Genomic DNA, 14,792 nt, shown 5'->3' on the forward strand with positions numbered 1-14,792 from the left:
GTACCTACGGCAAAGAATTGCTGTGAGATTTAAATGAAACGCACTGAAAACAACACTGCTTTTCACATATTAAATACTTAATAAAAATTAACTACTACATTAGTCACTGCTGTCATCATCAACATTATAATCTTTATTGTTATTATCAGTACCACTACTACAACCACCAGGTACTTCACAGGCATTATTTTACCTTCACGAAATAACTTATGAAGGAAATACTATTATCTCTACTACCCAATGAGGGAAAGTAGATAGAAAAACAATTCAAATAGTTTATAAGTATCATACTGGAATCTGAGCCTAGTAGTATGAGTCTAAAGTCTGTATAGTAAACACATGATGACAGTCTCTCAAAAGGGGCAGGAGGGACTCAGGTGTGATAAGTGATACAATTTTCTAAACAATATGATTTACTGAACATATATTATGCTCCAAGACCTCTTCTAGGCTCTAGGGATACAGGAAAGGACAAAACAGATGAAATCTGTTCTCTCATATGTGACAGGCAAGAGAAAAATATCAAATAGTGAGAAGTATACTACAGAGCATTAGAATTAAGAGTGATGTGTCTTGGGGTCATTGAGATTAGATAGACATTAAAGGATACTTAAGTTTAAGATGAGAACCTAAAAGACAACCAAAAGGGACAAGCACATGCTACCAAACACCAGGATAGAGAGCTTCATAGGCAGAGGAACTAGCTATCACAGGGAGCCTAAGTGAAACAAAATTGAGTCTTAAGCAACCAAAACAAGTCAGCATAGCTGAAGAGCAATGGGTGAGGAATGGAGTGTTCCATGAGAAGATTACAGAGATAGGCAACAGCCAAGTGCCTTGGGTCACCCAAGGGAAGGGACTGTGGATTTTATGCTTAAAGATAATAAATGATCACAGGAAAGTGACATGATCTGACATACATGTTTAAAAGAATCTTCTCACTGCTGGGTGGAGAACAGATTGTACTCAGGCAAGAACGTGAGTTCTTTCCAGGCTATCTCAGTAGTTTAGATCAGAGATGAAAGTGGCTTAATCTAGAGAGGCAGGAGTACAGATGGAGAAAAATAGACAGATTTTGGTATACATTTTTGGAGATGAAGTAGAAAGGATTTACAAATGAATTGAATAAAAAAAGATGAAGAAAAATGGAATAACCTCTGTATCTTTAGCTTGAACAGCTGGAAGAATAATGGTTTAGTTTACTGAGATGAAGATTAAGGAGGTGCATGTTTGGGGTAGGAACAGGAGTTAGATACAAGAGTTCGGTTTTGGCCAGGTTTCATTTGAGATGCCCATCATACACCCATTTGGAAATGTTCACTAGGCACCTGGATCAGAATTAGGAATTGTGAAAGTTCCTCCTATCCTTTCTCTTGCCTCACAGACGACTGAAGATAAAGAAAACATGAAGAGGAAAACAGATTTTGGGATGCGCAATGTGAGTATTCTGTAACAATCTGAAACAGTGAGAATAAGACATTGTACTCCTCATGAAACTATTTCACTTATAGAATCTAAAGCATCATGTCTGCTGAGGATAATGATACAAAAAGAAAGCAAGCTTTAAGGTCAATGAGATTCATGCCAGGAGAGTTAAGCCACATCATATGGCCTCTATTTCTTAAATCTTTTAAGATTATAGGGCGGGACCTCCTAAGAAGAGATCAGAGCTCCCAGCAGGATACAGTTTACAAGTGTTTCTGAAAATTCCATCCTACTTGAAGGGAACCCATTGCATACCCAATAGAAGATAAAAATAACCTCTAACTGTACATAAAATAATGACTGCTCTCCCTACTCTCTGACAGGAGTTTCCATGGAAACTGTCATAAAGAATTTCTTTAGACTTCTGATTATTGACAAAAATGAAATGGAACTGGAGTCAAATGAGAACTAGATAATGGGTAATCAAATTTAAGCTAATTGCGTTTTAGTGTGACAAGTTTTCTTAATCAAATGGATACCTAGATCATAGATATCAAAATAAGAGAGATAAGCAACCTTATCTGTTTTTGCAGAAGTCCTATTCTTAAATACCTTATCAGCAATATTGTAAAAGACCATGTTAGGAAAGATAAGAACTAAAATTTATTGGGCAGCTACTAAATATCAAGTGTTTTGTGTGTAACACCTTATTTAATTCTCATAATAATCCTTCCAGGTAGGTTTTATTACCCTTATTTTTATAGAAAAAGAAGCCAATTCTCAGGTATTACCTGAGGTATTACCTGTACTCCCTACACAGTGCAGAGCCTGACACAGGACTTGATCCCAGGACCCTAAAATCATGACCTGAGCCCAAATCAAGAGCCAGGCACCAGATGTAAAGTAATTTGTTCAAGATCAAATAGATAGTAAAGAACAAAGCCAGGATAAGATTTAGGTTTAGTTGAATACAAAATGTATACTTTTCTTAGGCTTTTTAAAGGGGCCCACAGTGGCCTAAAAGCCCAGGTATGTGATCTCTTAAAACCACAAGAAACTTTTTGATTAATTGTTAAATTAGGCTGAAGACAGGGCTATCAAATAATGGCTAAAAAAGAAGGGTGTCAGATATGGAAAATAAAGAGTTGAGTTATGCCCAGAATATATAATAAAATTTTACCAAGTACTGATATGCCCATAAAATGAAATTAAAAAAGGAAATTAATCAAAGAACCTAAAAAGACATCAGGAAAAAATGCAAGTCTTAAGCTGATAAACTCACTTAGATGGTGATAAGCTTAGGGAGCTAAGATAGAGATACTTCATTTTAGGAAAGAGTAACTTCTAAAACTATTATCTAAGAATAAAACTAAAAATACCAAGACATTTCTTATCTCATTACAAAATGCTATAACAATTACCACAAATAATTCAACCGCAATACCACCACCGTGACTGCTATTGCTGACCAGCTCTGTTAACCTAACATATTGCATAACTGTACTAGTCACATGAAAAATGGAGGCAATATGAGGTACTGAATGCTACACTCCTTTCCTAATTCCATACCTTATTTTGCTGGTGGAGTTTGCCTATAAATTCATGGTCTTGTACATTTTACTCCAAGGTTCTTTAAAGAAAAACTGGGACCTCCAGGTATCTCTTTGGATTTAAGCAGTGGAAACCAAATAAATCATATTCAACCACAGCACATATGGACACATTAGCAGTCAGAGCACAACTTAAGCATGCACACACAGAAATGCAGGGCACACAACAAATTCAGCATAGGGTAGAACAAAGACAAAATAGAAATAAATTCAGGAGAAATAAAGAGGGTTAACAATGAATAAAACAATCTAGGTACATTGGACATTAATTTTCCAAAATCAAGGTACTCATTAAAGGTACAATCAAGGTTTTCATTTTTTGTAACATTGGATAGTGTCTAGCCAAAAGCACCAGGGAAAAGCTCAGGTGTCAACCAAGGACATGCTTTAAAATAATTGTTAAATAAAATTATTCCTTTTTCTTAGGATTGATTGATTGATCGATTTTAGAGAGAGTGAGAGTGAGAGAGAGAGAAAAAGCAAGCAAATGAACAGGGGAGGGGCAGTGGGAGAGAGAATCCTCAAGCACACTCCCTACAGAGTGCAGAGCCTGACACAGGACTTGATCCCAGGACCCCAAAATCATGACCTGAGCCCAAATCAAAAGCCAGGCACTCAACTGACTGAGCCACCCAGGCCCCCTGAAATTATTCCTTAAAACACTCTCGTACAATGATAATGTCCAAAGAATGACACAAAGGAGAAAACAAATCATTTCCAATGCAGTATTTCTCAATTAGTAAATAAATTATAAATGCAAATCTCTCTCTTAAAAATACTCTGAGTATTTTTAAACAGATAAAAGATTTAAGGAGTTTTTAAAGTCATTATTAAGTTTTGGTTAGAAGAGCCCCCCCCCCCCCAAAAAAAAAGTGTAAATGTTGAAAATAAGTCACAAGGAATTGGTTCCTTAGGACTCTTTAAAACTGTGAGGTTTGGTATATTTCTATTTTGTTTCTTGGTGCATTTTATTTCAATTTAACATAGTACTGGAAATGTTTCTTGTATATGCCTTCAGATACTCTATATAATGTTAAAACACTCTACATAATGTTAAGTCCTTATGTCTTGAAATTTTCAGGACTATTGATGCATAAAAGCGTATCTTTAGTATTCTCTTTCCGCATAACTGCTGAATGACTTTACTAGTGCTGGAAACCCACCAAGCCCTTAATATTAGGAAAGCCAAGATGGAAAACAGAGCCGAGTGCTTAAATTACAGAAAGCACAGTCCAAAGATACATGTCTTCTTGTTCTCTTAGTTCAAAGATTAAATTCGAAATCAATTGTAATATCATATAGTATATGCTATTTTGTTATTTAGCAGATGACAACTGAAGACAAGGATCATTTTCATTCCTTAATAAGAGCTTTCTTATCTGTGATTTTTCCTTAAGCTCCTTCCTATTTCAAGAGTTTCCTCCTCAATCTTGCCAGTATAGGATTTAAAGTCTAAATGAAAATAAAGGGGGAATCACTGTCAGGGCTTGGGCTGCCTCATCCCACATTTACCTATTAATGAGCCTTGAGGTTGAATATTCTGCTTAAGACATTTTTGAGACAAAAAGCAGCCTCTTGCCAACAGGCTTCTCCCAGAGTGTTCATACAATGAACAGGCTTTAAATGGCCAAGATGGGTAACTACCTACAGGAAAAAGCTGTAAAGTGTTTAGTCTTCATTTTACCTCTATGGCCACTAAACAAAGGCCTTTTCTTCTTCTGTAAAGGAAGAATGATTACATCCAAAGACCTGAATTCCTAATGAGAATACAAAGGTGGTCTCTCTTAGATGCATGAACTTCCTTGAAAATGTCTTCCAAATCCTGGGCACTCATCAGGGAAACAATCAGCTTTCATCCAGCTTGCAAAGGGTCTCAACATGACAGTCTAAGAGCTACTGTGCCAATGTCTCCTCTAGCCCTTATACTAGGATGCCTGAGGTGGAAGGCAAAGCACACAGCCTTGAAACATAATAGTCTAAGATTTGGAGCAAGATGCTTTACCTTTGTGAGCTTCCTGTCTATAAAACTGTATATAAAAATACCTACTTCACAGGAGCACCTGGATGGCTCAGTCAGTTAAGTGTCTGACTCTTGATCTCAGCTCAGGTCATGATCTCAGGCTCATGAGATTGAGCCCCGAATCAGGCTCCATGCTGAACATGGAGGCTGCTTAAAATTCTCTCTCTCTCTTTCTCTCTCTCCCCACCCCGCCTCCCATCTCTCCCTCTTAAAAAAAGAAAAACCTACTTTGCAGGTAGTTGATGGCAAGGAAATAATTCTAACACTAACCAAGAATTTCTCATTTATAGAAGTTATTTCCATTATGCAAGGAGATGATAGTCACTTAAGAAGCTTTATAGGTTACCCATTTTACAATTGAGGCTCCCAGGCATTGTGGCTCCTAGGCTCGGGTCACACGGAGCTGGTATAAGGACAGGATCTCCATTCTTACCCTTCTCATGCCTTATAAAACACCACCACAGGCCACACTCAACATACAGTTAAGTAAAAAGTTGAACCTAACAACAGCAGAAATGATACTAAGGCTTGGGTCCACCAAAGAAGAAATTTTTAAAAAACTATACCAACATGGTTGACATCAATCTTCAGAAACAAAGGTATTTAAAATTACCAAGTGACCCGTTTGGGGTCTACACACTTACCAGACCTTAAGAAAGCTGGAGGAGAAGAGATGACGGCATCAGGTGAGCTGGCCATTTCAAATTGTTGACTCTAATCATAAGTGTCGCAGGCTAAACTACAGCAATTTTCAAAACTGTTTAGTGAAGGTTAGAAGCAATCAGCGTTAGATTAATTGAAAGCAGTGTGAGCAGTTATTAACATGATGCAGTGTGCAACAAAGGCAATAATTGAGGTTCATTATAATTTTATTTTCTTTTTAATGACTTGAAAATCTGATTTTCTTTGCTTTGATAAATTACGTTTGCTTATATGGATGAGGCAGGAAATATATAATATCTACTTATTAAACATTACATAAGGGGATCCCTGGGTGGCGCAGCGGTTTGGCGCCTGCCTTTGGCCCAGGGCACGATCCTGGAGACCCAGGATCGAATCCCACATCGGGCTCCCGGTGCATGGAGCCTGCTTCTCCCTCTGCCTGTGTCTCTGCCTCTCTCTCTCTCTCTGTGACTATCATAAATAAATAAAAATTAAAAAAAAAAAAAAAAAAAAAAAGGAAATGCTTCACCAGGAAAGAGAAAAAAAATTTAAAAAAAAAAAAAAATAAAAAAATAAAATTACATAAGTGTAACATACTCTATTGAGCAATGAAGTGATTATGTGACTATGTAACAATGCTCAGAACTTTGCAGTGGTATCTATCTCAGAATCAGGTTAGCCCAAGTTTTAAACTAAGCTCAGTTTATACGTTATTCTAAAAGACACAGGAATCAATGATTATTTTTAATGACACAGGAAATCAATGATTCATTCGATAAACTTAGTAACACCTTACAGAGTTAGAACCTGAAACCTCAACTAATTTGGAGGAATGACTTCAAATGGTAACTCTTTTACTACGATGATATATACAGTAACATCCAACATTTATACTACGCACTTAACTACCTTGCACATGAAACTAGACTTAACTGACTGCATTCAACAAAAGTTAAATACAATCAGGCTTTTTTTTCCCCCTCACCTAAGAAAGAGAAGGTAGGTCTTCAAAGCTTACTGTTAAGACATGCAATTCAGAGAAAATAAAGACTGGAGAATAAACCCTGTATGCTTATTAAGAGAAAAGAGAAATGCTGTAATATAGACGTTGAGGGCAGAGCTCAGTTCCCTGTAAGAAAACTCATGTTACTCTCTTTGACCAGGTTATTAGCAATCCAATTAACACTTTTTATAGCCCAGGTAGACACATTGTTAGTCAATATTTCAATATGACACAAAAAATTTAAGAAGCGTGAAACAAAAATATATGTGATTACTCCAAGGAACTATGACTCTGAAATGTACTAAGGACTTACTTGTCAAAAAATTTCTCATACTTTTGGGGTAGTTTTGCTATAACCTAAGTAAATAGCGCAGAACTTTTAAAATAAGGTCTAAAAACATAATGAAATCAGCAAAGACTGAATGAATTTCTCCTGTAGGATTTAAGAAATTAGATGCTTTCTTTAAATAAATTAAAAAAAAAGAAAAAGAAAAAAGGCAAACTACACCACAGACAACTAAGAACTTCACAAACTGGAAAAACCCAAAACATAATGGGGTATATTAGCTGAGAAAACAAAACAAAACAAAACAAAAAAGCCCTCCCAATATCAAGGCAAAGGCAGAACTGATGTTCCCAGGGCTATGCCTTTCCTCGTCCAACATCAGCATCTCTCAACATTGACACATAGTAACGTCAATCCTGTAAAAGGGGGAGATTCTTAAGGGAACACTTGTCGTTCCACCCGTCCTTCCTGTTTTAGAGGCACACTTTTCGCTCACGATTCTATCCAGCCAACCAGAAATAAGGGAAGTTTCAATTCCATCTAGAGGAGTGATGAGCCCCGAGCGCTAACTTGCAAGTCGTGACTCTGCAGTTTGGACGAGTCAGTGGAGGGGCTGGCTTCCAGCGGTGCTGACCGCCTGCGCAGCCGCGGCTCCGGGCCTCCGCGGCTCTGCATCTGGGACGCGCAAGAGGGATCCGAATCCTGGGGCCACCTGCCCAGGTGAACAAGCCCACTTCCTTCTGGGCCCTGAGCATGCTCCAGGGACACCCCCCCGCCCCCCCCCCCGCCGCCACCTGCACAGCCTCAGGCCCTGTCCTCCCTCAGCTTGGGACACGGAGACCACCGGCTATGGCTCCGAACTTGCCGAGAACGTAAAAGGGAGATACGAAACAAGGCAACGCTTTCCCGCTGCCAGTTTTCTAGGACCATGTCATAGTCCCATCCTAAGGATGAAGCTCTCTGACTTTTGAGGGAGGGCGCGGTCTCCGCGGCCCCTGGCAGCCGCCGGATTTCTCCAGGCGTAGCCGACTCCACCACCTAACTTTCCAAGGTGGGGGCGGGGGTCGGGAACACACACGAAACAGCACTGGGGGGAATACACATTTATGTAGTAAAGTTGGGGCCACCGCCCACTGGTGGAGGTCGACGTAGACCAGGGGAGCAAGGCCAGGGCCGCCTTCTGCTTTCCAAGGGGAAACACGCGGGCACAAGTTCAACTCCAGCCCCCCCCCCCGACTCCCGACCAAGGCGCTAGAGGGGGTGCACCACCCGGGTGCCGGGGGGAGGGGGTGGCGCTCCAGCCAGCCAAACCTGAGCGCTTGGCCCGGGCTCTCCGCTCCAACACCTTCCAGTTCACTTCAGCCATGAGCCCCGCCGCCCCCACCACCGCACTCCGGCCGTCTTGGCCACCGCCCCCAGGGCCGCCTGTCAGCTCCGCCCGGCAGGCCCCGCCCCCCCGCGCGACACTGTCGGGAGGCGCGCCGGCCGGAAGTGAGCGCAAGGGCGGTCTTCAACCCAGCTCCGCGGCCTCCGAGGCGTCAGAGGGGTAGCCCTAGGAGAGAGTGAGATACGGACCGGCGGCGACAGCCACGAGCGTCGGGGCTGTGCGCCTTCTCTCTCGGCCGGCCGCACGGTGCTTTCCGGCTGCCGTCAAGCGCGGCAGTGGGCCGGCGGGCGGGGGCCGAGGGGCTGCCATGGCGGCGGCGGGCCGGCTGCCTAGCTCCTGGGCGCTGCTGGCGCCGCTGCTCGGGGGGCTCGCGCTGCTGGGAGTCGGGCCGGTCCCGGTGCGGGCGCTGCACAACGTCACGGCCGAGCTCTTTGGGGCCGAGGCCTGGGGCACCCTGGCGGCCTTCGGAGACCTCAACTCCGACAAGCAGACGGACCTCTTCGTGCTGCGGGAAAGTCAGTGCTTGCCCGGCCCTCCCTCTGTCCGCTGTCCCTGTGCCCCTCCCGGTGTCCCCACACCCCTCGCCCGGATGGCCGGTCCTCCTGCATTTCCCAGCCCTTCTCTCCCAACCCTGTCTCTCCCTTTATCTCCAGCATCCTTTGCAGCTTGCCCGTTTTCTCCATCTTCTCCAGCCCCGGGTGCTGGCCCGGCCACCCACACAGTTTGGTCTATCCACCAAAGCCCTGGAAACACCCCACATTTTTTGTTGTTGTTACTAAAAAGCCTGCGGCCTTCACCCACGTACCCTCTCCTCCCCCATGGAATCACCTGCCTTCCAAAGTCCTTCCTAATTCCAAAGACTTTGTAGCTTGCTTCTGTTCCCTCCCAAAGCCCCTTTATTCCTTTCTGCTTTACTTCCTTCAATCTTCCTTATCCTGTAATGAACTGGAAAAGATTTCAGCTTGACAATTTCCTCTCGTACCTACCTTCTCATTTGCCTCACTCACCCGCCCCTCCCTTTGTCAGGTCCCAGCTTTCTTTGAAGCTACTGTGCCCTGCCCCCCACCCCATGCCCTGAACAGTCCACAGCCCACAGGAGCATTTTGCAGGGACCATGGATAAACCCAGTGCCTCCTTGGGAAAGGATTCTCAAACTGCAGATTCTTCTCCCTGCTGAGCTATTTTATGCACCTGACCTTTTCCTCACTTTGGTCACCACCCTAGTCTTCCAAATCTCTGCTCTCCTTGTCAACTTGAGGTTCTTAGGAGTTATTTGCTTTAACCATCACTAAACAAACTGTATTGTCAACCTTGATGCTAACAATGGGTAATAAAGGATCTTAGCATTTTGAGTACCCACAAACTTGGGTAGATGAAGGCCATTAAGGAAGAAAGTGAAGCAGGTTTATACAGAGCCTCACAGGATCTTGGTCCAGGTGGCTCTGGATTCTGGATAATTTTCCTATCTTTTTATGACTATGTATTTATTGCAAGAAGGGTGCATCCTGCCAAACCAGTAGCTACTCCATCCAAACTGGATACAGAGACTCTCCTCTTAACTCTAAAGATGATTTGGGTTTAATTAAACAATTTCAAAAGTCTGTTGCGATGAGTTCTCATGAATGCAGCCAATGAGTCCTAATGCTTCAACTTGGGAGATGGTTCCATAGGAGCCACAAGAGGAGGGAGGGTCTTGGAGGATTCGACTTTTTCATAAATATGTAATCATATCCTTGTTACCAGTCAGATACCTACAGTAAGAGTTCCTATTTCCTGGTGCCATGCATCTGTGTGATAAACTAAAAAAAAAAAAACCTTGAAGAGATCATGTTGTTGGGTTTGGGGAGACAAGGCTTGACGTAGACTATAGTTAAAAGGCACGTTCTTTATATGGTTCTTTTAAGTCACCTAATCTGATTCCTGGCAAAAGCCATTGGCCTCAGTTTGTTTTGGCCAACTGCATTTTCCGTGTTCATCCTTCCTGTTTCTGTATCACTTAACACTGAATTTGTGATACACTGTTAGGTATCCCCATTCATTCAGACAAGTAGGACTCACTGTGAGAGGGAAGAGGAACTGGAGTAAAATAAAACTTCTTTTGTTAAGAATAGTACCCAGAACGCTTTTTGTAACCCCTGATTGGAAGTTATTTGGAAATATTTCTCTAATAATGTATATTCGCTTTTTTTAGGAAATGATTTAATCGTCTTTTTGGCAGACCAGAACGCACCCTATTTTAAACCCAAAGTAAAAGTATCCTTGAAGTAAGTACAAGTGTATCTGTTCCTGTAAAAACAATCATTATTGTAATGATTGATATGCAATACCTAGTTGGATTGTCTTTCAAATCAACTTTACTCAACTTTGTTGACACAAAACCACTGGTTATAAGGTGTCAGTAGCAAGTAATTTATTAGGAAAAATAATAAATATACCAAAGTTTAAAAATTATTTACTTTTTTAAAAAATGAATAAATTTGAGTAAATCAGGTCTGTTCTCCATAAACACCTTTCATTCTCTTGCAATCTAGTATCCCTTCTTGAATGTGTTGAGGACTGTCACTCATTCTGAGTGTGCATGTGGGAGCACCAAGCTCAGCAGGTCAACCATGTGTTGAGGGGGTGGGTGGGCTTCATTTGCACTGGGAAAAGGTCAGTGACCTCTTCTAATTTTTGTTTGACGGGTAAGTGCTGGGTTTTTTTAAGGTTTATTTTAAAGGAATTTAAATCAAACATTTGTAAATGTTCAAATAGTAGTTCTTATTTTTCTTTTATATGACCAGCACTGTCTGAAACTCAGTGATCATCATCGGTAGTGAACCAGCACAGTTTTGAAACATCAAAAAACAAGGTTTCATTGCTGGATGGTTCAAGGAAGAAGAAATGAGTTAGTGCAGACTAAAGTGGAAGCTTCTAGAAAGTTATAGGATTTCAGTGACCTTCAGTAAAATATAGGTGAGGGCTTTCAGATTTGAGAACACAGCGTTAACAGGAGTGACAGTAAACATGTTGTGAAGAGGAGGTGGAAAGATTTACTTAACAGACGTGGATGATATACTTGGAGAGTTATGGACCAAGAAGATGAGATCAGGGCAGACTAGGAACCTTCATAAATACTACAGTTTGAACTCAATCCCATGAAAAGTGGGGAATCTATAGGTTCTTGTTTAAAGGAGAGCTGAAGAAAATGATATAGGTTGATTTTAGGTTGATTTTCTTAGCCATGTACAGGATGCATTGATTTGTAGAAAGACCAGAAATTACTTGGGAAATGGTTTAAAAAAATATTTAAGTCCCTTTTTGGGCTAATGACTACTCAGACTCTACAATATTTAAACTCAGACATACGTTAAAAAAAAGACAAATTGGGCTTAAGTTAGAACATCGAGAGGAAAGCTTTAAATGGACAAACAGGAACTTATCCCTCTTTAAAAATTTCCTAGTACTGGATGTCTAGTATACATGCATGGAGTGGGCAGAGAACATAAGTTGATAAATATTATATACAAGAAATGACCTGCTTAGAAGTAATTTTTCTTGGAAAGAAATGTTTGAACAAATTTCAGTTTGTTTGAACAAAGAACTAGAGTTCCACCAAGTTTTTAAAACCCAATTTGTTTCATTTTCTGGTTTTGATTAATGCAGTGTTGTTTGATATACTATTAAATTTTAGACTTGTTTTTATTTTGTTTAGAATATTTTTCAAAGGAAAAATAACTCTTCTTCACTCTTTTCTTCCCCCACTTCCCTGTTCTTCTCTCACATACAACCACTTTTAGAACCTTCAGTTATTTTGTCTGCTGTTTATTTCCATATTTTAAAATAAGCATTTACAGTGTAATTTCTTGAGTAAGTATCTTCCTCTCTTGGATTTTTGTTAGCATAGATGAGGGTTTGCCATCTTTAATTTATCTCTATCATATCATATTTTTAGTTAAATCGGTAAATATTATTTACATTTTGACCATGTAGATTCTGTGCACTTCAGAACAAACTAGTACATAGTAATTTCATTTCTGTAGAGTTTTTCCTCCTAGAATATATGGATGCTTTTTAAAAAATCAGTTATGTAGCTTTCTGTGTGTATATCCTTAATTTCTTGGTAGATGTTCCATCATATTGGCCAGATACTTATTGTACACTTTAATTTTCCCCATCAAGTCCTCTACACTTCTTTTTTTTTTTTTTAAGATTTTATTATTTATTTATTTATTCGTGAGAGATACAGAGAGAGAGGCAGAAACATAGGCAGAGGAAGAAGTAGGCTCCCCGAGAGGAGCCCGATGTGGGACTTGACCCCAGGACCTGGGGATCATGCCATGAGCCAAAGGCAAACGCTCAACCACTGAGCCACCCAGGTGTCCTTAGTCCTCTACACTTGTAACCAATCTGGATTCATTCTCTATGCCTTCTGCAAGGTTAGTATTTGGGGACTTTGTTGTTCTTTCTTGGATCCTGTGCCATTTTATTAGCTGCTTCACTTACTTTACTGGAGTACATCCTTCAGGAAATTCCTGAGAAAGAGTATATGCTATGTCCTTCCATGTCCAAATTTTTTTTTTTACTTTTAATACTTTGGTTGGCCTATAGTCTTGTAACATCAAAGTAGAGGGCCCCTTCAAACTGCAGGCTTCTATCTGTAGGGGCTTTTTAAAAGGTTTTTTTCTTTAGTGATTTTTTTTTATTCTCTTAGGAATTCTTATCAGTTAGTTATTGGACTGCCTGGGTACACCCTTTATCTCTTATATTTGTGTTTTTGTCATTTCACTTTGTTTTCCTTTCCAGGGGATTTTCTCTATTTGAAGCCTCTATTGAATTTTTTGTTAGTTGTCATATTTTTTTTTTTTTAAGATTTTACTTATGTATTCGTGAGAGACAGAGAGAGGCAGAGACATAGGCAGAAGGAGAAGCAGGCTCCCTACAGGAGCCTGATACAGGACTCAATCCCAGGACCCTGGGATCGCAACTTGAGCCGAAGGCAGATGTCTGCTCAACTACTGAGTACCCGTGTGCCCCAGCTGTCATATTTTTTTATCTCCAAGAAGTTTTCTTTGTTCTATTATTATTTTCTCTTAGGAAATTATTATTTTCTATTTTTGTTTTATGGAACTACTTTCTTATGTCTTCAAGTGTAGTTTTGAAGTTTCATTGTTCCCCTTATTATCTCTTTTCTTCAGATCCCTTACTGCTATTTATTTTGGCTCTCTTTAATAGTCATAGTTTTCTTCAAAAAGCAGGGGTATCATATTTAAGAATATGGCACTAGAGAGCTAATTGGAAACTCTGACTTTGCATGGTAGGACTATCTCCTGTCCGTTGCCCTGCATGTATGTTCCTGGCTGACTGGCATCCAGAAATAGGGTAGAGCTGAGGGCAAGGGTCAAAATGTTACTTCTGTATATTTTCCATTAACTCTGTTTTTTAACTTAAGTCTAAAACCTTACCCTCTGCTTGTATCTTAAATCCCTAATGCCTGATTAATAAACTGCATAGTTCTTTCCTTGCTGAGAAAGAGGGACATGGGACCATCACTCACAATACAGATTTTCACTTAAACCTGTTTTCAGCCTTCTGCCTCACCTCTTGTCCTTCACAATTTCTGATGACTACAAATTCTGAACCTCTTGGGTATTCTTCTGGGCAAAAAACTTTCCTTGTTAAGCCTTTTTCTTTAGACATTCTAGCTTATAGCCAGTTGCTTTGCCCTCGTAAATCAGTTAGCAGTCCCTCCCTTCCATTCCCTATCTCCCTTCATGATCTCTATGTTTTTGAGAGTTAGGTTTAAAAAAATTTTTTTTCATTCTGTATCATGTTAGTGAGTTCTTTGAGAGAAGAAAAAATAAATGCATGTCAATATGGTATCTTTAAGCATTCTACTTACTTTTACAACCATAAAGAAGCTGGGCATTTGTGGCAATTAGGTTAAATTTGCACCTAATCCTTTTGTAATATATTCCCATTTATTCCAGAGTACTTTTCCCCCCAACATTGTGAATTTATTTACACAGTAAATAAATAAGTAGATGCAGTATATGTTACTGGGTATGCATCTCTACCCACATGCACATGAGGAGGTCTCCACAATTAGATAGAATTGGCTACATAGTAGCATATATAGCTGTTATATGATCATTTCTAAAGACCAGGTATTTTTCATGGAAAAGTTAAAGTATTATTGGAATTATTTGACGAAACTGGCATTACCAAAATGACTTTATCATAATGAAGATCAATTTTAAAGGCTAACACAATTTGAACTTCAGCTATTCCATTTAACTAGCTACTAGCTAGGTAGCTGGTTAGTTATTAGCTTTTAGCTTTAGCTATTTAATCACTCCAAACCTCAGTTTCCTGGTCAGTTCAATGAGAATGATAATACCTATGATGTGATGAACTAC

The 14,792-nt window shown here is 40.2% G+C and overlaps 2 protein-coding genes across 5 annotated transcripts in view; one reads left to right on the forward strand and one right to left on the reverse strand.

Moving 5' to 3' along the window:
- PHKB (phosphorylase kinase regulatory subunit beta) overlaps positions 1–8,394 on the reverse strand; it is a 219,759-nt gene extending 211,365 nt beyond the window's left edge. The window contains exons 1-2 of one of the 4 annotated variants that reach the window (XM_041766919.1): positions 8,319–8,394; positions 5,700–5,812 (exon numbers count right to left, since the gene is read on the reverse strand). In XM_041766919.1, coding sequence (XP_041622853.1) covers positions 5,700–5,754 — 55 coding nt within the window. In that variant the 5' untranslated portion in view covers positions 5,755–5,812; positions 8,319–8,394. The other 3 variants (XM_041766922.1, XM_041766920.1, XM_041766921.1) reach the window with 3 other exon arrangements.
- A 94-nt stretch (positions 8,395–8,488) lies between these two features.
- The window catches only part of ITFG1 (integrin alpha FG-GAP repeat containing 1), a 286,044-nt gene continuing 279,740 nt past the window's right edge, over positions 8,489–14,792 (forward strand). The window contains exons 1-2 of the mRNA XM_041766923.1: positions 8,489–8,909; positions 10,586–10,658. Of these exons, the coding sequence (XP_041622857.1) occupies positions 8,702–8,909; positions 10,586–10,658 (281 nt within the window). The 5' untranslated portion in view covers positions 8,489–8,701. The remainder of the gene's footprint in view (positions 8,910–10,585; positions 10,659–14,792) is intronic.

The sequence above is a fragment of the Vulpes lagopus genome, chromosome 8 (assembly GCF_018345385.1).
Source record: "Vulpes lagopus strain Blue_001 chromosome 8, ASM1834538v1, whole genome shotgun sequence".
Taxonomy (NCBI): domain Eukaryota; kingdom Metazoa; phylum Chordata; class Mammalia; order Carnivora; family Canidae; genus Vulpes; species Vulpes lagopus.